The sequence below is a fragment of the Schistocerca americana genome, chromosome 4, assembly GCF_021461395.2.
Source record: "Schistocerca americana isolate TAMUIC-IGC-003095 chromosome 4, iqSchAmer2.1, whole genome shotgun sequence".
Classification (NCBI taxonomy): Eukaryota; Metazoa; Arthropoda; class Insecta; order Orthoptera; family Acrididae; genus Schistocerca; species Schistocerca americana.
Window position 1 is genome coordinate 10,441,892 of NC_060122.1, and position 24,065 is coordinate 10,465,956.

Consider the following 24,065-nt stretch of genomic DNA (forward strand, 5'->3'; position numbering starts at 1 on the left):
GGCCTCCGTACGACTAGTTGTCCTTCATAATTTCTGTCACAGATATGCCCTTCTTCATGCCCTGATTTATACTTATAACAATGTTTGGTTAAAATCTGGAAATCTATTAGCTTTCCAGTATCCACACTGGTCACTGTAGCAACAGAATTCTTAGAAATGCAGCTGCGCTACTACCAAGCGCCCCAAAAGCTACGGATATGTCAATCATACCATCGTTTATTTCAGCAGCTTCATTTGCAGCACACTTAATTGACTCACATGCAGCAGATTTCACAGCAGCTCCAATAAATCCTGCATACTTGTCCATTTTACAAAGTGGGCGTGGCATATACATCATGACACACATTGTTTCTGCTGCAGTGTAACCTTTGCCAATAGCTCTCAATCCATAAAACCACCTAACATTTATTTCAAAATAATTATCTTTACACTTATCAGAATTCCAAAATGAATGAGTATATTTACAACTGGCAGAATTAATGATACGTTTCCTGGCTAGTCCATTTGATACCTCAATGTCTTCATGTAAACTAACTGGCCCTCCACATACATACAGCACACACATTCACATAACACCCCTGTTAGGTTGTGTAAATGTATCAGAATATAACCTAACCTACTGTTTACATGAGTTTTGTTTTGAGATAACTGTGTTATCATTATGTTTCATTTTAATCTTCGAAGCACTAATGGGTGTTTCGCTAGATACTCATGAGTTTGCCAGTATTTCGTTGTCTGTAACTTCACACACCACATGCTGAACGCAAAGTTTCTCTTTATACAAAAATTTATTACCATGAAACCCACATTTCTTAAAAACACTTCATTTTGGAGTCATACTTTTTGAGAGATTTACCAGTCTATTCGTCACTTTTCCTCGGAAGAACGTTAGCACTTCGATATACAAAGCATGTTTATACTATGAAAAGATACGATACTATTTTTGACAGTGCTACCAATGCAAACACATAATTTAACCTTTATAACACAGCAATCCACAGCTTTCTACAGGGTGGTCCATTGATAGTGACCGGGCCAAATATCTCACGAAATAAGCATCAAATGAAAAAACTACAAAGAATGAAATTCGTCTAGCTTGAAGGGAGAAACCAGATGGCGCTATGGTTGGCCTGCTAGATGGCACTGCCATAGGTCAAACTCATATCAACTGCATTTTTTTAAAATAGGAACCCCCATTTTTTATTACATATTCATGTAGTACGTAAAGAAATATGAATGTTTTAGCTGGACCACTTTTTTCGCTTTGTGATAGATGGGGCTGTAATAGTCAAAAATGGTTCAAATGGCTCTGAGCACTATGGGACTTAACTTCTGAGGTCATCAGTCCCCTAGAACTTAGAACTACTTAAACCTAACTAACCTAAGGACATCACACACATCCATGCCCGAGGCAGGATTCGAACCTGCGAACGTAGCGGTCGCACGTTTCCAGACTGTAGCGCCTAGCACCGCTTGGCAACTCCGGCCAGCTGCTGTAATAGTCACAAACATATAAGTATGTGGTATCACATAACATTCCGCCAGTGCGGACGGTATTTGCTTCATGATACATTACCCGTTTTAAAATGGACCGTTTACCAATTGCGGAAAAGGTCGATATCATGTTGATGTATGGCTATTGTGATCAAAATGCCCAAGGGGCGTGTGCTATGTATGCTGCTCGGTATCCTGGACGACATCATCGAAGTGTCTGAACCATTCGCCGGATAGTTACATTATTTAAGGAAACAGGAAGTGTCCAGCCACATGTGGAACACCAACCACAACCTGCAACAAATGATGATGCCCTAGTAGATGTCTTAGCTGCTGGGGCAGCTAATCCTCACATCAGTAGCAGACAAATTGCGTGAGAATTGGGAATCTCAAAAACGTCGGTGTTGAGAATGCTACATCAACATCGATTGCACCCGTACCATATTTCTATGCACTATGAATTGCATGATGATGACTTTGAACGTCATGTACAGTTCTGCCACAGGGGACAAGAGAAATTACGGGACGATGAAAGATTTTTTGCATGCGTTCTATTTAGCGATGAAGCATCATTCACCAACAGCGGTAACCTAAACCGCCATAATATGCACTATTGGGCAACGGAAAATCTACGATGGCAGCGACAAGTGGAACAGCAGCGACCTTGGCAGGTTAATGTATGGTGTGGCATTAAGAGAGGAAGGATAATTGGCCCCCATTTTATCGATGGCAATCTAAATGGTGCAATGTATGCTGATTTTCTGCGTAATGTTCTACCAATGTTACTACAAGATGTTTCACTGCATGACAGAATGGCGATGTACTTCCAACATGATGGATGTCCGGCACATAGTTTGCGTGCGGTTGAAGCAGTATTGAATAGCATATTTCATGAAAGGTGGATTGGTCGTCAAAGCACCATACCATGGCCCGCACGTTCACTGGATCTGACATCCCCGGATTTCTTTCTGTGGGGAAAGTTGAAGGATATTTGCTATCGTGATCCACCGACAATGCCTGACAACATGCGTCAGTGCATTGTCAATGCATGTGCGAACATTACGGAAGGCGAGCTACTCACTGTTGAGAGGAATGTCATTACACGTATTGCCAAAGGCATTGAGGTTGACAGAAATCATTTTGAGCATTTATTGCATTAATGTGGTATTCACAGGTAATCACGCCATAACAGCATGCATTCTCAGAAATGATAAGTTCACAAAGGTACATGTATCACATTGGAACAACCGAAATAAAATGTTCAAATGTACCTACATTCTGTATTTTAATTTAAAAAACCTACCTGTTACCAACTGTTCGTCTAAAATTATGAAACATATGTTTGTGACTATTACAGCGACATCTATCACAAAGCGAAGAAAGTGGTCCAACTAAAACATTCATATTTCTTTACGTATTACACGAATATGTAATAAAAAATGGGGTTCCTATTTAAAAAAAAACACAGATGATATCAGTTTGAGCTATGGCAGCGCCTTATAGCAGGCCAACCATTGCGCCAGCTGGTTTCCCCCTTCGAGCTAGACAAATTTCTTTCTTTGTAGTTTTTTCGTTTGACACTTATTTCGTGAGATATTTGGCCCGGTCACAATCAATGGACTACCCTGTATATAAGAAATTACCGATTTTATTAGGTCTTCACGTTAGGCATGTAAAAATTTTAACATTTTCAACTGGTGTAGATTATATTTTAGAAAATAAAATAAAATACTTCCCACACAAGTTTATAAGTAATATACATATCATTTTAGTTGGAGAATTGCAAATTTTATAATCAGATAAAAACCCAAAAAAGTGAAAAAGAATGTTTTCCCCTTCTAACTCCCCTTAAAGTTATGGAAATGTGCAAGCTTTTGGAGTCAGTGGCTTCTTCTTCTGGCAGAAACAATGAAGGGGAAGGAAAAGGGAAGAAATAAAAGGATTGTCAAGGTTTAGGAAATGGGGAGAGTTGCAGAGAAGCTGCAGAGAAACCCAGGCCAGGACAGACTTACTGAATGGGATGAGAAATATGTAACTAAACCAGTCCATCTCTCATACCACCAGCAGATGTGAAGTATTCTTGTGATCGGTAGTAAGTCATAAACATTAAATTATTTTCAATGTATGTTCATATGTAATACTGCACGTACCTTTGAGGTATCATTGGGCCCATTGGGAAGAGGATCAAAATCAGGCCACTGCTTTCTAATTATTTGGAGCATTTCACTAAAGGAGACCATCTTCCCATCATTCCATTTGTTGCCGCTGAAAGGCATGTACTCGATAAATCTTACATCAACATTTTTCTCTTTTGTTAACTCCACAAAACTGCACACTTCATCTTCATTAAAACCTCGCATTACAACACAATTTATCTGTGGAAGAAAGACACCATTAAAAACTTGGTATCAGATAAAGCATGGTTTAAACAGAGTTTGAAAGACTTTTTGATAGGCAACTCATCCTACTCTATACATGAATATCTTAACAGTGGCTGTTAGGCCAGCTTAAATAAGAATGTCTGTTAGATTTCAGTTCTGAGAGCACTTTGTCATAACAGTCAAGATTACGTACTTTTTGTTTGATAAATTTATGAATAGTGCATAACAATGTTTCGGTCTGACAGCGTATCAATTCTGAAAATATTAGCTGTTACAGTTTGTATTGTATTCACCTAGTTTGACAATCTCCTGACAAATGATCAGGGTATTCAAATGTTTTATATTTTTTATGTTATACTTTCTGGCATGTTACTCACCCATGAGAATCATCTCATGTTTTGGGTCTTGGAACAAAAGCTGAATCTAATCTAATCTAACCTACAAAATAATGGTTCTACAAGTCTGTTGTTATATTTGTATACCTCACTGATTCTGTTAAATTAATCTTTTTCTCTCTTTTTAGAGAATGTGGGAATTTATCTTAGCATGCCAAACTGTTAACCTTCTTAACAATTTAAGAAAATTAAACTACATACATCTCCAATCCTTTTTCCCACTCCAACGCACACATCTTTTGCTGAAGGTATTATTTTAACTATTACATTAAATTATGAAGCTTTCTTGAAACTGTGCTGCCATTTGTGAAACAAAGTTAAAAGTGATCTCAAGATAAAAGGTCTTCACAAAAGGAGCATTTAGTATCTGTGCAGGTAGTAACACTGACAGCCTTCATATAAACAAGCCCATATGGTAGAACATCCTGCTTTACACATACACGCAATGGCAGAAAAAAAGGAAAAGAGCACACCTTTCATTCAAGCATTGAATATATAAACTGATGAGACAAAACACTATGACCTCCTGTTTGATAATGTGTTTGTCCACTGTTGGAACACAATACAGCAGTGATTTTGTGTGGGACAAGTTCAATAAATTTCAGGTATGTTCCCAACATTATGTGAGGTATGTTCCCAGCATTATGCAGCACCGCATGTCTAAGCACAGGTCATGTAATTCCCATAAATTGGAGATCAGTGGTTTCTGGGTGCAGAACTGGTATCTGATATCATCGCAGGTGTATTCCATCAGATTCAGAAGGGGTGAATTTGATTCTGGCCTCGTGACACTGAAAGTCATATTGTTGAAACATGTCACCTTCATTAGGGACAGAGTGTGGACAGTGCACAATAATGTTCACACAGAACAAAGCTGTTATGGAGCCTTCAGTTACTACCACAGGACCCATAGAAGACCAGGTGAATGTCCTCCATAGCATAATATTGCTCCCACTGGCCTAAGTCTGTAGCAAAGTGCACCTTTCAAGCACCAATTCACTCTGTTGACAGTGTATGTGCACAAAACCGTCAAGCAGGTGTAATGCGAAACACGAATGATTCAACCAGATGACACATTTCTATTGATTCACTGCCCAATCTCAATGCTCCTGAGCCACAGAAATTGTAATTCAACAGTGTTGTCAACATGGGAACATACAGGGGTTGTCTACAGCACAGCCCTATGTTTAACAATGTGCAATGATTGGTGTGCTCTGAAATACTCGTGCTTCCACCAGCACTGTGTCATCAGACCTGCCACAGAAATTAGCTTCCTCAACCGAATGTCATCTTTTTCGAAGGAACCATCCCAGCATTTGCCTTAAATCAATTAGGGAAATCAAGGGAAACCCAAATTTTGGTGGCCCGATGGGTCTCGGGTCCGTTGTTCTCTCGAAGGCAAGTCCACTGTCTGACCACTGTGGTGGCATGACCTAGTCTTAATTAAGCCAGAAAATCCTGGGAAATGCTGACATACTTATTGATTTAAGATATAACAATTTAAAACAATCCTTTCATGAATTTCACTACAACTTTCTGCTCTTTTGAAAAAAAATTTCTTTTGACTGTTTTGATGTTGTTTAGTATGTTTAAATAATGATGGCAGTCTCTATAAAAGGGCAGTTTGACTTTTAAATTTAGTTATACTGTTTGAAACTACATCCTTCATCTATTTGTCCACCCAGAAGTGCTATAGGATATAACTTGAAGACTATGGTGAGGTGGTGGGGGACAGTCATGTGTTGAGAAGGAGGTGCTGCCAGAAACGAAGTGTGTGAGGTGACGTTATTGACACTGCATACAGGGAGAATAAAAATACTCTATTCCATATTCATTTACAATCTACGTCTGGCCCCCATATGGTTTTACTTTTCTCCAATAAGAAAAAAAGAAATTGTCAGTAACTGTCTTTATAAGGTCTTAAAAGGAAACAAACAATAGAAAATCTAGGCTGGAATAATGACCATATTATAAAAAAGATACATTGCTATTCACTGTATACAGGAAATGTTAGGTCACAGACAAGCACAACAAAAAGACTACTAAACAAGTAAGCTTTCGATCAGAAAGTCTTCTTCCAAAGTGGACAAAACACACACACACACACACACACACACACACACACACACACACACACACACACACACACACACCCATGACCGTTGTTTCTCCCATTATGCGCAGTTGCTCCCAGTCTGGCCCTAGCAGCCAGAGACAGTGGTCATGTATGTGTGATCTGCATTTGCGCGCGTGTGTGTGTGTGTGTGTGTGTGTGTGTGTGTGTGTGTGTGTGTGTGTGTGTGTGTGGGAATGGGGGGGGGGGGGGGTTTGCACCAAAAGCTTACGTGTTTAATAGGTGGTGTTTCCCCCCCCCCCCCCCCCCCCAACCCCCTGCCAGCAACACAACATCTACACTATACAGTGAGTGCCAATCTATCCTTTTCATAATACTGTCGTTACCACCTTGCCAAGAGGCATATTGTGGAGTAATCCAAAGGGCTCTACTAATTTGTACAAGAGGAAGGAGAGCACAATCTCAATGTAAGTTTTTAGAAAACTGGTATGTGCATTACTTCTCCAAACCTTTCAGAAAAGACACGGTATGCTCTTCATTCAGCAAGATGCGTAATAAACAATATTAGCAATACTGCATCAAACTTGTTCACTTTCATCTTTGGATTAAACATTCGATTTCAGAGAGTACAGAATTTGGCAGAATCAAATTTTGGGGATATGTGGAACTGGGACAATGGCATATTTTTTACCCATTCAACAAACTAAGCACTGCTGATTGCTACTTTTATTGTGTCTGCTGCTGCAATGCATCTATGAAACTGTAAGTGCAGCATCTATGATGGAATAAAATGTTATACAAATGAAACAAACAGGCACAGTGAAATAGAGTAGTATGGCTCATCATTTCGGTCTCACAGATTAGCAGGTGTTGACTTGAAAGATAATACTTAAGAAGTATTTACTCAAATCCAAGCCGCACTTTTTTTCCGGTTTTTGTAATCCAAAAAACCGCCTGCGGCTTAGAATCGAGTGCAAAGCAAGTGGAAGTTCTGAAAAATGTCAGTAGGTGCTGAAACAACTAACTTCTGCCGTCGAATATATGTAGCGCTACACAGGCATGCTTCATAGGCACAAAGATAAATACTGGCGCCAAAACCTCTGCGTCAGTAAATAAATTAAAAAAAAAAAGGTGGAAGACAATTTTCATACATTATCCAAAGAAGTAAATACAAATTCCGTATTGTTCATCTTCGAATGTAGCAGAACTTCAATGTATTACGAAAATCCGACTGGCAAGACTGTTTGGGATGTTTGTCAATATGGCCAACTCTACGTTCTGAATGTTTTCCTACCTGTGAGAAGAGATGGTTGCTAATAGGAACCTGATGAAATGTGAATCACATGCAGTATTCTCTTCATAATAAGAGTAATATGAATATAAACATTTTGCCACGTATTCTTTCGTGTTTGCTGCTATCTTATTTAAATCCTGTCTGCCTAATAAACTACGAAACTAGAGTGAGACAACAGCAAATGCGGAAGAATATACGTATCGTGTCATGTTTATATTCGTATTATTCTTATGCCTAATGGTGATACAGTCAGAAATGAAGCATGGCAACTGACTAGATTTTTATATCTAAGATGACTCTAATTTCTGTTCAGAATTTGATGTACTAAAGAAGCGGCCGCAAAGATTTTCAAATGGAGAAAAATTTTCGCCTAACTCTCGTTCAGAACATGTTCTATCATACGCAGTCTATTATTTGGTTCTTGTTGATCATTATCAAAGAAAGCAGCAGTGTATGTAACAAGAAATAGTAGTCTCTTGCCATTGTTCCGCTAATGAGACAATTTCTCTATGCCACGAGTGATGACAGGCCGCAAACACGCACTATCAGAATGCGACAAACAATGCATGACACAGTACAGTAATGCATTTTCAGCTTAGAGTGACATAAACGCCTATAACAAGGAAAATGGCACTTATCAGATCAAAGCAAAATAAGCAATCGATTCAAACCAGATGAAGCACGTGAAAAAGGAAGGGTACCAGTATAAATACGGACGGAGCGCCTGACGCATAGCAATGGCTACCTGGTAAAGCTTAAGTGCTACGCTTACCACTCGAACCAAACTACTGTAGCTGTATCGTCATTCACTCGAACTAAATTGTGTCTCATATTACAATGGACTGACTTTGTTTCGATTTGGAGGTGCGGCCTAAAACTTTTCTCTCCCCTTGAACTTCGAGTCTCAAATTTCAGGTGCGGCTTAGATTCGGGAATTTTTTTTTTTCCTTCCTTTATTTCGAGTCTCATTTTTCAGGTTTGAGTGCGGCTTAGATTTGAGTAAATACGATAGGTGGTATTTCAACTAATTCTGACTATGAAATAAAACAAAGTACAGCAGGGAGCTCTGACGAATCAAAGAGCAGTGATGAAGATTCTGATGAATAGTAAAGTATGAGTTAAGAAATAAGATGCTACTGAGATCATAAATTTTTCTTGTGTTGATGAATCTGTTAACAAACATATTCAAAAATGCACTGAAACATTGGCACATGTAGTGTTGGGAGGTGATAAACTGTCATTACTGTTAGAGGAGCTACGTATTTCTTGCTGTTCTACTCCTACATGACACTGTATCTGAAGGTATAGAATGAATCTTCACTGGCTAGAGAAATGGGTAACACAATTTTACAAGTCTCTGCTGTCATGTAATCTCTTCAGGGAAATCATGACTGTACTACGATTCGGTTTGTGGTTGACAAGGTCAGAGTCATTAAGAAATGCAAGGCAGCTACCATGTCAGTCCTAGAAGAAAGAGACGTAGCAAACTGTCAAAGCATGTACATCCCCGGTCCTTATGTTTGTGGTGATGTACTAACCAAGTAATACTGAAGTGTGATCCAAGTCGCACAAATATGGCTTTAATAATAACCTCCGAACAATATGCCTCTAAGGACTCAACAAGACACAGAACGCTGATGTGCACATTACAAACTAGAATCACACAGAGAGTCAGTCAGCACTGTTCCACACTTACATATGTGCAAGTCGCCAGCAGATGGCATGGCAGGGACCGCACGGCACGCTTGGCTCCCAGAGACGGCCTCCAGCAGCCAGCCTGCAATGATCAGTCGGTGACCAATTTAAAGACGCAAGTACGGCAACACCACTCTCGGTGCACTCACACAGACACGTACTAGTAGCACGATACAGCAGTGATGAGCAGTAGTACCCCTCCTGTCTTGCGCGCCTTTTATCTGGCCCTACAATTTACTTTCCTAGACCCACACAAATGCCTGATCCTCCTAATTCAATTTGCTCTGCAGACTATTTAAAATTCATAAAGAAAAAGGAGCCACAATTGCACTTTGTGTGCCAGTTACTTTCCAATACATTGGCACCAGCTGATCTTATTTAAGAATACTCAACTTTCGTAGCCATACTTACAGCACATCCTTTGCTTCCTGGTCTAAATCCAAGTTAACTCCCAGCCCCCTCCCCCCCCCCCCCACACACACACACACACGCCCCTCCCCCCCCTCTCCCCCCCCCCTCCCAATCAGCTAGTTGTGTGCTGTTATCTCACGTCACACCCTAATCTATGAGTACCCAGCTGTCTGTCACCTGACCCCTCTACCTGCACCCCTAGCTAGCCCACAGATGGCTCCCCACTCTCCCACGAGCCACTAAATGCTTCCCTCCAAACCCCTCCCATCTCTCTCCATCCCTCACATTGCCTCAACCCACCCCATCCTACCCCACTCTAAAGCCCCACCTCACTCCAGAACACTCACCGTGGGCCAGTAAAGAGCTGGCAGTTGAGCGACCACAAAATAAGGAGACGTGCATGCGCATGTGAGTGTGTGTGTGTGAGTGTGTGTGTGTGTGTGTGTGTGTGTGTGCTCGTGCGCATGTTTTTCCTACAGCTAGAAAAAGAAAGTGCATTCTGGAAGCTCGCCAAGCAACGTACCTTTTAGTTTGGAATGTAGAAGACGAGGTACTGGTGGAAGTAAAGCTGTGAGTACGGGTTGTGAGTCGTGCATGGATAGCTCAGATGGTAGAGCACTTGCCCATGAAAGGCAAAGGTCCCAAGTTCGACTCTTGGTCCGGCACACAGTTTTAATCTGCCAGGAAATTTTCATATCAGTGCACACTCCACCGCACAGTGAAAATCTCATTCTACATATCTTTTGTTCATGTGCCTATCGATGAGACAGTGCTTCTGCCTTTTGGTGAGCCATCTCCTTTATTCCTAAATAATTCGTAATTTTCAACAGAAACTTTCCGTACGTTATTATTGCATCCTACATTACAATATGCAATTTCCACAATATGTGGTCCTCTGTGAATATAATGGGGGTAACAACTGTAGGAGACCAAAAACTGACTGCAGTAAGCAAGTTCAAGTTATTGTATGCTGCAGTAGTTATGCAGAGGTGAAGAGGGTCACACAGGATAGGCTAGCATGGTCAACTCCATGAAACCAATCTTCAGATGGAAGATCACAACAATAAAAACATTTGATTCAGCATACACCAGACTCCAAACAGCGTACACAACCTGTATGCTCAGAAACACAGAAAATCATATTGGTTCCATCAGCAGGAAACTTCAGCCCGTAATTGTTATGGAACACTGTGGCGATTTTGTTCATTAACAAAACCCAAAACTGGGGAGTAATAAGAGAGTATTGTTGTAACTTCTTATCAACCTGGTTACCAAAATACATATTAAGAACACTGGTAAAGTGTTATTTTAAAGGGGTCACTCCAAAGCGCCACGAAAGTATTTGAGCAATGTATAAAATTAGAGAATCAGTGCACAATATTGAAAGCCTATCTACATAATCTATATCTGCATGACTAGTCTGTAATTCACAATTAAATGCTGGCAGAGGGTTCAGAGAACCACCCTCAACCTCTTTATCTACCATTCCACTCCCCTACAGCATTTGAGGAAAAACAAACACTTCAATATTTCCGTACAAGCTCTGATTTCTCTATTTTATTACAATGATCATTTCTCCCTATGTAAGAGGGCTCTAACAAAATATTTTCACATTCGGAGGAGAAAGTTGATGATTGAAATTTTAAGAACCTGCTCCAGCAAATTGCTTTTGCTTTAATGACTGCTACCCCAATTCACATGCGATATCTGTGGCATGCACTTTCCTGTTTGCCAATAATACAAAATGAGCTGCCCTTCTTTGAACTTTTAAATGATGTCCTCTGTCAGTCCTATCTGGTAAGGATCCCACACCATGCAGAATACTCCAAAAGAGGACAGACAAGTATAGTTGTAGATAGTCTCTTTAGTAATCCTAATCTTCTAAATGTTTTACTATTAAATCACAGTCTTTTGTTTGCTTTCCCACTGCATTATCTATGTGAGCATTCCAATTTAAGTTATTTGTAAATGTAATTCCTAAGTATTCAGTAGACTTCACAGCCTTTAGATCTGCGTGAATTATCATGTAACCAAAATTTAGTAGATGCCTTTTACTACTCATGCGGATGACATAACAATTTTTATTATTTAAGGTCAGTTACCACTTTTTGCATCATATGGATACATAGCCTAAATCATTTTGCAGTTCATTTTGATCATCTGATCACTTTACAAGACAGTAAATGATTTGCAAGACTGTAAATGATAGCATCATCTAAGAGGACTGCTCAGATTCTCTCTTAAATTGTTAATGTAGATCGGCAACAGCAGGTGGTCTATAACACTTCCTTGAGGAATTTCAGATATCACTTCTGTTTTACTTGATGATTTTCCATCAATTACTATGAACTGTGACCTTTCTGACAGGAAACCACACATCCAGTTGCACAACTGAGACAATACACCATAGGCACACAATATGATTAGAAAATGCTTGTGAGGAACTGTTTCAAAAAGTCTTCTGGAAATCTACAAATATGGAATAAATTTGAGATCCCCAGTCGACAGCACTTATTACTTTGTGTGACTAAAGAGCTAGCTGTGTTTTAAAAGGTCGATATTTCTGAATCTATCTTGGCTATTTATCAATGAATCATTATCTTTGAGATAATTCATAATATTCAAACACAATATATGTTCCAAAATCCTAATGCAAATCAACATTAGTGATATGAGTCTGTTATTTAATAGATAACTCCTCTTTTCTTTCTTGAGCATTGGTGTGACCTGTGCAACTTTTCAGTCTCTAGGTATGGATCTTTATCAAATGAGCAGCTATATATGATTTCTAAAGGAGCTATTGTATCAGCATTCTGTGAAAGAAACATAACTGCTTTATTACACTGAGGAGAGCTACTACTAAGTTACTCACAGTTGCAGTTGTTCTTGATTTGAATACTGCAATATTTACTTTGTTGTCTTTGGTGAAGAAATTTCAGAAATCCGTGTTTAGTAACCCTGCCTTAGTAGCACTGTCATCAGTAACATTACCACAGCTATTGAGCAGTGAAGGTATTGGTTGTGTCTTGCCATTGGTGTACTACACATGCAACCAGAACCTCTTTGGATTTTCTTCCAGATTTCAAAATGAAGTTTCACTATGGGAACTATTAAACACATCTTGCACTGAAACCCACCCTAAGTTTCGAGCTTCAGTAAAACATCGCTAATCTTGGAGATTTTGCATTCTTTTAAATTTTGACATGCTTTTTTTCATTGCTTCTGCAGCTGAGTTTTGACATATTTTGTGCACCACCCTTTTAATTTATTTGGTATCCTTTCAATTGCACAAACAGAATGTGCAAAGTAAGTGGAAATTACTCGTCTCTTCCCTGATTACAGTGCAATAGAAGATACTACAAGATGTTGACAGATTGCCATATCTCGGTAGCTTTATATGTAATAATGAGGTCACAGATGCAGAAATCACCAGCAGAACTGGAAAATCAGTCCATATGGTAATTAGGTCTGTAATATGTCAACAAAGCTTTGACTGTACTCCTTTATCATTTATATGTGTGAGACTTGGAAAATATTAGTAAAATCAGCACACAGTCTCCATATTTTTCACCAACAATGCTAGAGATGAATTCTGAAGATGTTAACCCAACCAAGTTACAAACGATGAAGTGCTGAGAATACGAGGTCTACACAGCCTGCACGTAATTATTGTTGAAAGAAGACTGAAGATTGCAGGTTATGTTCTACGCATGTAAGGTGGAAGAATCCCAAAATCAACACTGTTGTGGAAATCAATGGACAGATACAGATGTACAGGAAGACCTTTTAACACCTGGAACTTTTGCAATGAATCTTCAATGCATGGACACAAACTTGGAGGAAGGTGAGAACTTGGCAGCTGATCGAGTGAACTCTGTGAAACCAGTTCTTTGTATGGTACACAGCAAATCTGAGTAAGTTAGTAAGTAAGTAAGTAAGTAAGTAAGTAAAGTAAGTACAACTGGGGATTTTGCAAAACTGCTGGATGATCGATATTATTGTCTAGATTTGACACTGTTGGACTTCTACCTTTTCCTTGATGTGTATTCTTCAAATTGTGAGTTTTATGAGAAAGCTGATAGGTACTTACCAATCAACCTTCCCTCACATGAACTGACATTGTCTCTTTATAAATTCTACTGTGCTAACAATTATCTACTGAGAATCCTCGACTAGGTCTCCGCAGCTCAAATGAGCCAGTTTCTTTTAAATTTCTGTCTTTGGCTATAATTGTCTTCCAAGTATGGTGACACAACATCCTGTCATGAAACTTTTGCCTTTACACTTGTTTTTTTTTCTGGACACTGCCTTTTTCTGCACTGTGCACTAAATACACTATGTGAGTAACGCCCAATCTCCAACAACCAATCGTGAGCTGTAAACAGTTGTGAACTCTGCCAGGGCACATAACAAACAATTAACATTTGCGTTTTAGTGTTCTAAGCTGTGAAGTCATCAGCGGACAAATAATTTAGTACCTATTCCTGGACAGCCGGAGTGGCCGTGTGGTTCTAGGCGCTACAGTCTGGAACTGAGTGACCGCTACGTTCACAGGTTCGAATCCTGCCTCGGGCATGGATGTGTGTGATGTCCTTAGGTTAGTTAGGTTTAATTAGTTCTAAGTTCTAGGTGACTGATGACCTCAGAAGTTAACTCGCATAGTGCTCAGAGCCATTTGAACCTTTTCCTGACATGCTGTTGTTTGGAACAACAACTGACATGATCCAAAATATTACTTTTTTTTATTATAGCTTCACTTTTATTTTGTCTAATGATTACTAATTTCAGTATCAAATTCCATCATCAAGCCACTATATGATTGGAAATCAAAGTGTATCGTTAAAATATTGTTTATTAAACAGATTACCATTATATCATCATTCCTTAAAGTAATGTCCAAAGTGGAAGGACAGATGATTAATTTTGAGTATATACAAAAGTCAGAGTACTGAACCGGATATGAAAGAAGGAAAACCAGAAGGGCAGTGAGAGACGGGTGCCTTCTATCACCTTACTTCCTTAATATTTTCATCAAGGAAGTAATAACAACAACAAAGAAAAGATGACAAGAATCAAAAGGTAATTTCTGGAATACTCCAAGGAAATGTGATAGGACCATTACATTTACAATGAATATAAATTATCCAGTAGAAAGTGTCAGAGGCTCCTTAATATTGTTCACAGGTACTCTCACTTGTCCATCAGAAAGTAGCAACAACAGAAGGCAGTATCAATTTGCACAATGACCTGCAGAGGATTGGTGAATGATGCAGGCTCTGGCAGTTGACCCTGCACATAAATAAATGTAACATATCACTCACACACACACACACACACACACACACACACACACACACACACAGGAAAAGAAATCCAATACTGTACAACTACACTATTAATGACAAATTGCTGGAAACAGAATCTACCATAAAATATCTAGAAGTAACTATCCAGAGCAACCTTAAAGTGGAATGACCACATAAAACTGCAATAGAAAAGCAGATGCCAGACTAACATCCACAGGAAGAATCTTAAGTGAATGTAAATTACCCCTGTGTCCTTACCCAGTAGGACTGACAGAAGAGAGAAAGAAGATCCAACGAAGTGCGGAGTGTTTTGTCACAGGATCATTTAGTCACTGTGAGATCATTACAGAGATGCTCAGCAACTCCAGTGGTAGATGCCATAAGAGTGCAGTTGTGCATCACGGAAAGATTTACTACCCAAATTTCGAGAGAGTAGTTTCCAAGAAGAGTCTGACAACATAATAGTTTCTCTCATATACAATTCACGAAATGATCACGTGAAGAAAATTTGAGAAGTTAGAGATAATACAGAAGTGTACTGACAGTCATTCTTCTCAAGCACTGTTCACAAGTGGAACAAGGCAGAGGGGATCAGTTGGTGGCATGAGACGTACCCCCTGCCACACACAGTTAGGTGGTTTTTGGAGCATGATGTTGATATGGAAACTTAATTGCATGCATATACACTGCAGATTGATGACATCACAATAGTAAATCAAAGTAGGAACTAAATAAAATGTTTCAGGCCTTAAATCTAGAAATGGTAAAACTAAAGCTAAAAATGAATACAAAGAAGACAAAAGTTATGGCTACAGACAAGAAAGGAGGTGGAGGTAGGACTGACACAAGAACAGGCAATGAGCAACTCAAGAAAGCAACTGAAATTCAATATCTCAGTAGCTTTTTGCAAGAAAACAATCAATATTTCAAGGCATTCAAGAAAAGAATAGCACAGGTGAAGAATTCCTTCCAAAATAAGAAGAAGCTGCAACTGAATAAACATATCAGCTTCCACATTAACAAAATATTTGTAAAGACCTTTGTGTGGAGTGTTCTGACACACAGATGCAAAATCTGTACATTAGAAAAGCCAAAGGAAGCTCGCCTCAAACCTGCTGAAATGTGGTTCTGGAGGAGAAGTACAAGAACTAGCTGCATTGACGGAAAAATTAAAGGAAATAGGAGAGAAGAAAAAACCACTGAAAGTTATAGGCCAGGGCAAAGCAAAATACACTGGACACTTAACTGGAGACGATAATCTTTTAAAAAACATTTCTGAAGGCAAGATCGTAGGTAAGAAAACAAGGGGATGACTGAGAACATCCTACTTAAACAATGTGATCAATGAATGGGATTTTCTTCACACATGGAGATGAAGACAACTGCTGAAGAGAGGAAGCTGTGGCTGCAGAGACAAGGTTTAACCTTTTGGAAGAGTAAGGACAAACAAATACGAAAAAAGTGAGTCTACATGGTAGCTACATATGGAATAAATGACAACTTCTTGTGTGCAGTCATCAAGTCACTTACCCCAGTAGGTGTCTTATCTACTAAAAGTAAAGGTCACTGTTGTGCTTTCAATAGATGTGAACTGCACCCTGAAAATGGTATGTCTAGTTTGCAGTTGTACAGAAGCTTTTTATTTTGCAAAATGGTTCAAATGGCTCTAAGCACTATGGGACTTAACATCTGAGGTCATCAGTCCCCCAAACTTAGAACTACTTAAACCTAACTAACCTAAAGACATCCCTGCCTGAGGCAGGATTCGAACCTGCGACCGTAGCAGCAGCATGGTTCCGGACTGAAGTGCCTAGAACCGCTTGGCCACAATGGTCAGCTTTTATTTTGCAAAGAAATTTTTGATAATAAGATGAACTGATGCTGGTACTTGCTACTGAAACCAGTAGTACTTAGATACAACAAAAGTGTGACTATAGAATTAAGAATAATTTTTCCAAACAATCGAGTATTTTTTTCAAAATGGCACCACAATAGAGGATACTTATTTTAAACTAAAGACACAAAAGAAAAAAAGAGAAACTGTAAAGATCTTGAGTTTCATAATGCTCTCTTGGGAGGAAAATATAAGATACCAATTACAAATTATTTGTTTCAGTTCCTTTAGAATAATTTCCTGTTTCACAGGTGCCTTGAAGAAAATAAAAGATCTCAAAAGTGTCTTAATGACAACCGATGGCCTCATGTTGACAATAATTGGTAAACTTGCAAGCCATACTTTTTTATGTTGTATAAACTACAAAACTGTTAGCATCGTCAGCTAAAATTTACTTCTTCTGTCTTAATATACCTTCCTTCACTTACAGCTGCAGTGTGGAGACAACGGTGAGGGTGGGAGCGGGGATGGGGGTGAGGGTGAGGGCGTACTGCTTTAAAATGGTGATTCTTGTATTGATATTCTTAACAACAGATTTATATCTTTTGTTTATGAAAGTCTGGATGCGATGACAGCTGCACTAGTAATACCTTCACAGGTTTGTATTCAAGTTGCAAGGCTAGATCTATGCCAGCCATGACACGCTTCCAGCCTTTCCTCCTCATGATCTGGTTGTAGCGTTGGGACTGCAGGGTGTCTAAGCTGATGTTCAGACCGTCAAGCCCTGCCCTCTGCAAGGCAACAAGCTGTCTTGTCAACATGAGGCCATCGGTTGTCATTAAGACACTTTCGAGATCTTTTATTTTCTTCAAGGCACCTGTGAAACAGCAAATTATTCTAAAGATACTGAAACAAATAATTTGTAACATTGTTGCTGCATATGAAACAAAACTCCAGTTGATAAATTGAAAATACAAATTCCTTAAAAGTTAACTGTACATTTGCCCTAATACAAAGAGATAAGAAGGGTTAATAAACTGAATTGGAGAATGCAAGTTAAGATAGCAATGAAAAAATAATTAGAGGCATAAGATCACCTACTGCAACAGGGAAATGGGAATCAATATGAACCATTACCCAGCTACTGTCAACTGATTCCATGTCTCCATGCACACTGTATAAACCACTGTGGGTTTGTCCGACAAAGTACATTGTTGTACCACACATTATGGTTTATCCCCATTCAATGCTCATGTGGAGTGTGGGAAGAATGATTCAAAAATGGTTCTGTGCATGCTGTAATTAATCTTGCCTTCATGGTCCCTATAGGAGTGATACATATGTAGTTATTGTATAATCCCTAAATACCTCGCTTAATACAGGTTCCTGAAATTTCATAAGTTGGGTTTTGTCATATATTTGGCGTCTATCTTCACTTGTCTGGCATTTCCAATTTTTAGTAGCTTCTTGATGCTCTCCCATGCATCAAATAAATCTATGATCAATCATGCTACACTATTTTGTATACATTCAATGTCTGCCATTAGCCTTATTTGTTATGGGTCGTACTTAAGCAATATTCTAGAATGGGCCACACAAGTATTTTGTAAGCAATGTCCTCTATAGACTGATTGCATTTTCCAGTATCTTACCAATGAATTGAAGTCTGCATTCTGCTTTGCCTACAAGTGAGTCTATGTCACCATTTCATTTCATCCAGATATTTGTATGAGTTGACCAATTAAAACTGTGATTATTTGATAATGTAGTCATACAATACTGTCTTTTATTTGTTTTGTGATGTGCTCCAATTTACATTTCTGAAAACTTAAACTCAGTTGCCTATCTTTGGAGCAATTTGAAATGTTACGATCTGACTCAAATTTGTGAAGATTTTTTTCAGGCAATAATTCATCATAGACAACTCTATCATCCAGGAAAAGTATGACGTTCCTTATAATATCGTCTTCCAGAACATTAAGGTACAACATAAATGTAATGGTATAAATTACTATAACTGTATAAATAAGTTTATAAGTGTGTAAAATACATTGAACTATTTGTTAGAACAAAACATTGTACTGGTATACTCAGCAAGATGTTAAATCAGCAGATAGCTACATTTTATGTTCAACATTTTGTGTACAGCATATATGCTGGAAAGGATTTATACCCAAATTAAATAAATCTGAAGAAATGGTAGTGTGTCTCTGGAAAAATTATCCATAAAAACTCATACAGTCCAATTTGCTATTATGTCACTGTTGCTGAAATATAATACAAAGTAACTGAATTCGATGAACATTCTCAGAGTGCAATATGCCTCAGAGTGAAATGCACAGTAATGTCAACATTATTTTTCAAGGCTATGTTTGCGAAAATGGATGAAAGCAAACCACACATTTTGTTCTCAATCTGCGGAAGCATTATGCACTGTGAAACACTGTACTGCTGTTCTACATAAAAGCTGTCTAATTGTCAACATCTTTCCCCTGCTGGCTGTTCTACACTTCTCATCACTGATTCAACACATTGTAAGATATTTTATGCTGTATGACACCACAGTCCAGTCTGGTTAGGACAGCATAAAAATAATATATGAATTTCAGTATTGAAACTGGAACAGCAGAACAGCTCTCATCACACTGGATATCAAATCGAGGTTGGATTACAGCCGTGGGTACATCATTTCATGCTACTCAACTGTATGTCATATGTCAGAGTTCTCCAACTGTAGTGGCTGGTGACTGGTGGCTGGCGACTGGTGGCATACCCATCTCTTGGCATCCTGTGAACAGACGTTCTCCACAGGTGACAGATTTGAAGAAAATGCTGGATACGGCAACAGTGGAACACTCTCTGTATCGAGGTAGCTCAGTACAGATCAGGTGATGTAAAGTCTTGCATTATCCTGTTAAAAGATAACATCACGGAGCCCTTGAAAATAGGGTACAGCGATAGGCCTTAACAAAACACAAATGCAATGGCTGCTGTCCAAATTACTGGCTATGTGAACCAGAGGTTGTGACATGTATCCAGTTGCACCCCATACCATCACATCACATGCTGGACCTGCATGTGAATGACAGGTACAATCTGGCCAGGTCTGTTGGCATCAGAGCCTCCACACACAAGTACATCAATTGCGATGATGTTGCAGAACCGAGACTCATCTGATACAATGACACAGTGCCATTCCTGTGTCTGGCATTGTTGTCAGTTGCACCGCTGTCAGTTCAACTCTCTCTAGAGCTGCATTAATGGCTTGACAGTCTGTGCTGCTCCAGATGCCATCACATTGTATGTGTGGATACTTGTCTCACTGTATACAAGCCCACTTCCTGACTAAATGTACACAACTTCACTGCAGGATCATGTACGCATGAGCGAACACTTGTCTGCCCTCTCAGGTGCTAGTTGGATGGCACTACGGAGGCCCTGCAAGGCATTTAGCATGGCCCTCCTGAACCTACCAATTCTATGTTCGCACAAAATGAGATTCTGAGCAATGCAAGCAGCAATATAGTGAAACAATAAACCAGAGTCTCACCAGACCATGAGCCTGCCACTGCCAAATCTGGAATGCTGATAAACATTTCTCCTTCTTCCATTATGCTTAACACGGTCTTTGTGTACACAACCAACACTGAAATAGAATTTCTGAATGAGAAACCGGCTTTCTTGCATACAGAATATGCATGTTAGTGCTGAAAAGTAATGCCTCTGAATTTTTTATTCTGTTCTCAATATCGGTCGAGGTATGACACGTCACGCATATTACTTGGTCAACTTTCCCACTTCACTGACTCGTGGCACACCCCCCTCCCGCTAACAGATGGAGTCGCAATAGGCAGCCCACTCTGACCAGAGATTGTGAATATGTTTACGGTGCACTTCGAGGAAGAGGCCCTGATGTCATCCAAATGGAAATCCATCTTCTTCTTCTTCTTCTGTTATGTGGATAACACACTTGTCATCTGGCCTCATGGAAGAGACAAACTTCTTGACTTCTTTGTACATCTGAACTCCACACACCACAAAATCAAATTCACTATGGAGACCAAAGAAGAAGGAAGACTACCATTCCTGGACATCATAGTCAGGAGAATAACGGACAGCACCCTGTGCCACAGTGTGTATCTGACTCTATAAAACACATAAACTCAGTTCTCCCTATGGCACTGTGAATAATTTCAATAACAAAAACTGAGATGAATGTTGCAGCGTACATTTAATTTCCACTTTTGCTTTGCATTCAAGATCAGTCTTACCTGAGAGTGCAACATTACATCTTTGTTTAATTTAATTATATGTTCATTAGATTTTGGTTATAAGGCACGTTTTGCTTCCTAATGTTTCATCTCCAAATGCTGGAAACAATCCATGGAGGAAGAGGAGTATGTAAGACATTGGTGGACCAGGTTGGAAGTATCTGTGAATTTCAATACTCTGTAGAAGAGCTCAATCATTTGAAAATAACTTTCAGACCTTGTGGCTATTCTAACAGATATACATAGGGCACTACATTCTAAAATATTTGCATCTTTCAGTGACAAAACAAGCAACTAGAGGAAAAGTTCTCTTGCCACTTGTAAAAACAGTCGCAGATCGCGACCTCTGAGTGCTATAAAGAGAAGGTATTGATGCAGTGCTTAAACCAAACAGAAGACCACAACTGCAGCCATACTCAAGCAAATTGCTATGCAGTAGTTTCAGTGAATTTGACAATGATGTGGCTGCTTTCATAGTGGCCCAGTCATATTGTGGGGTATGGAATGCCAGTGACAGGGCTGGAATTGTAGGTGACAGATGGGTTTTTGGCAAAGCCTTGTATCAATACCTCCTTAATTATTGAGCTGAAAAACTGTAAAAAACATTCATGCAGTAAAATCACACAAAAAAATTTCCTATTTCTGCAGGTATTGTGCCTTCTGGTTCTTTTTCATTACAAAAACATATTGATTCAAGTTTATAAAGTCACAACTATGTCACTGTGATTTGTGTAACACACATTCTGGAACATGTTCCAGGAATGTCATGAAACAGACAGCTTTAAATAATTACTCTAGCTCATCTTTCAAGACTTGCATGCCAACAACAACACCATCTATCCAATCTCTTTTTATTTCACTTTCATGAAAAGATTTCTCCACAAAGGATATCATCTGCCATGTAGGTAGTGCAAGAGGAAATTCCACACCAACATTTGGGTAATCAAGTGGATTCTGTGTCTTGTCAGAACCAAGTACAATCAACCCAATTTCATCTTTACCACTGGTAAATATCTGGAAACATATTAAATGGTAAAAATAAGTTTTGTTTATAACAAGTTGTATACCAATAAAAACATCACACACAGGTACTCTTTATAAAATCATTTAATTCGATAGATAAAAAATCTACTCACCAAGCAATGGCAGAACACACACATAAAACACTGTTGTGATAGGCAAGCGTTTGGAGCCAGTGACTCCTTCTTCAGGCTGAAGGGTTGCAGGGGAAGCAAGAAGGATGAAGGAAAAGGACTGGAGAGGTCTAAAAAAAGGGGTAGATTTTGGGAAAGTTACCCAGAAACATGGGTCATGGGTGACTTACCGTACAGGATGAGAAGGAGAGACTAATTGTTGGGGAGTGCATCGGGCAAGATTCGGAAACCTGAGAGCTTAAAGGTGGAAGACAGGGTAATATGCAAGACAGAGATTACTACTAAAACTGTACATGAGTTAATAAGAGTGAGAAGCTAAGTGTATTGTATGCAACAGCTGTGGGAGGGGGCAGTGAAAACAGACGGGAAAGACAATGAAAGATGTAGAAAGCTAAAACGGAGTGAAGCAAAGAGTAATTACAGTGAAGAATAGCTGAGACAGGAGAAATTAACGTAAATTGAGGCGAGGTGGGTGGTGAGAACCAAGGACACATTGTAGTGCTAGTTCCCACCTGCGGAGTTCTGAGAAACTGGTGTCTGGCGGATGAATACAGGTGGCATGTGTGGTGAAACAAGTGCCGAAGTCATGTATGCCATGTTGTAGAGCATGCTCTGCAACAGGATATTGTGAGTTTCCAGTATATACACTATGACTACGCCAATTTATCCTAACTGATAATTTGGTGGTAGTCATGCAGATGTAGAAAGCTGAACAGTGTTTACATAATAGCTGGTATATGACATGTGTCGTTTCTATTTCTCGCCTGATCCGCAGTTCTGTGTGACTTTCCCAAAATCTACACCTTTTCATGGAACTCTCCAGGCCTTTTCCTTTACCCTTCTTCCTTCCCCTTCAACGCTTCTGTCTGGAAGAGCCACTGTCTTTTATGTGTATGTTCTGCTGCCGCTTGGTGAGTAGATTTTTTATCTATTCAATTAAATAAATTTATCAATAATTTATTGTTTTTGTTGTTATAGTTACTCTTTATAACCTACTTAAAATACATCACGTACCCTCCTCTCCACAATTCTTCGAACACATAGTTTTGCCTTTTGTAAAAAATCACTGTGTTTCTGTATAACATACTTGGAGTCAAAGTGTCCAACATCTATTACAATTATAAACAGATGAAAGAAAGTCATTGTATTTATTGGCAGTATTACGCAATCAAATATTTTGAAAGAGTTCCAGTGGTATAAATTTACAATATCTTACAAATAAATATATACTTTTATTCTTTAAATCAATTCTTAGCAATAACATAATAGTATAAATTGCAGAATCAATATAGCCAATTTTAATGTAATGACTGCAATACCAATACAAAATAACAGCGGTAAGTTATTACAAATGAGAGGGAGAGAGAGAGAGAAAGAGAGAGAGAGAGAGAGAGAGAGAGAGAGAGAGAGAGAGAGGCATTTAGACAATGTTTCGTTACAGTGCGAAACTTATTAGAATTAAAATGAAGCCATAGTGAATTATTACATTCCAAAAATAATAATTATTGTGTTCTTTCACATCAAAATAATACATTCATTAGGCAATGTATACTTTTAATTTCAGAAATTTTTATAACAGCTCTGAACTTCACTGTTTCGATGAATTTATAACATGTGTCAATGAATGAGGGTTGATAACATTGCTTTAGTCATTCAATTGTTCATCATGTGATATGCACAATGTTGTTAATAACTTCTTATGTAAAGTTCTGTCATCAAAAAGATAATCTACGTAAGTTTTAAAAGTCGCGAATCT

At 38.9% G+C, this 24,065-nt stretch overlaps 1 protein-coding gene across 1 annotated transcript in view; it reads right to left on the reverse strand.

Moving 5' to 3' along the window:
• LOC124612489 (molybdenum cofactor biosynthesis protein 1-like) overlaps window positions 1–23,452 on the reverse strand; it is a 60,114-nt gene extending 36,662 nt beyond the window's left edge. Inside the window, exons 1-4 of the mRNA XM_047140724.1 lie at window positions 23,324–23,452; window positions 21,949–22,169; window positions 17,535–17,790; window positions 3,645–3,869 (exon numbers count right to left, since the gene is read on the reverse strand). Of these exons, the coding sequence (XP_046996680.1) occupies window positions 3,645–3,869; window positions 17,535–17,790; window positions 21,949–22,169; window positions 23,324–23,452 (831 nt within the window). The remainder of the gene's footprint in view (window positions 1–3,644; window positions 3,870–17,534; window positions 17,791–21,948; window positions 22,170–23,323) is intronic.
• Window positions 23,453–24,065: the final 613 nt, after the last annotated feature.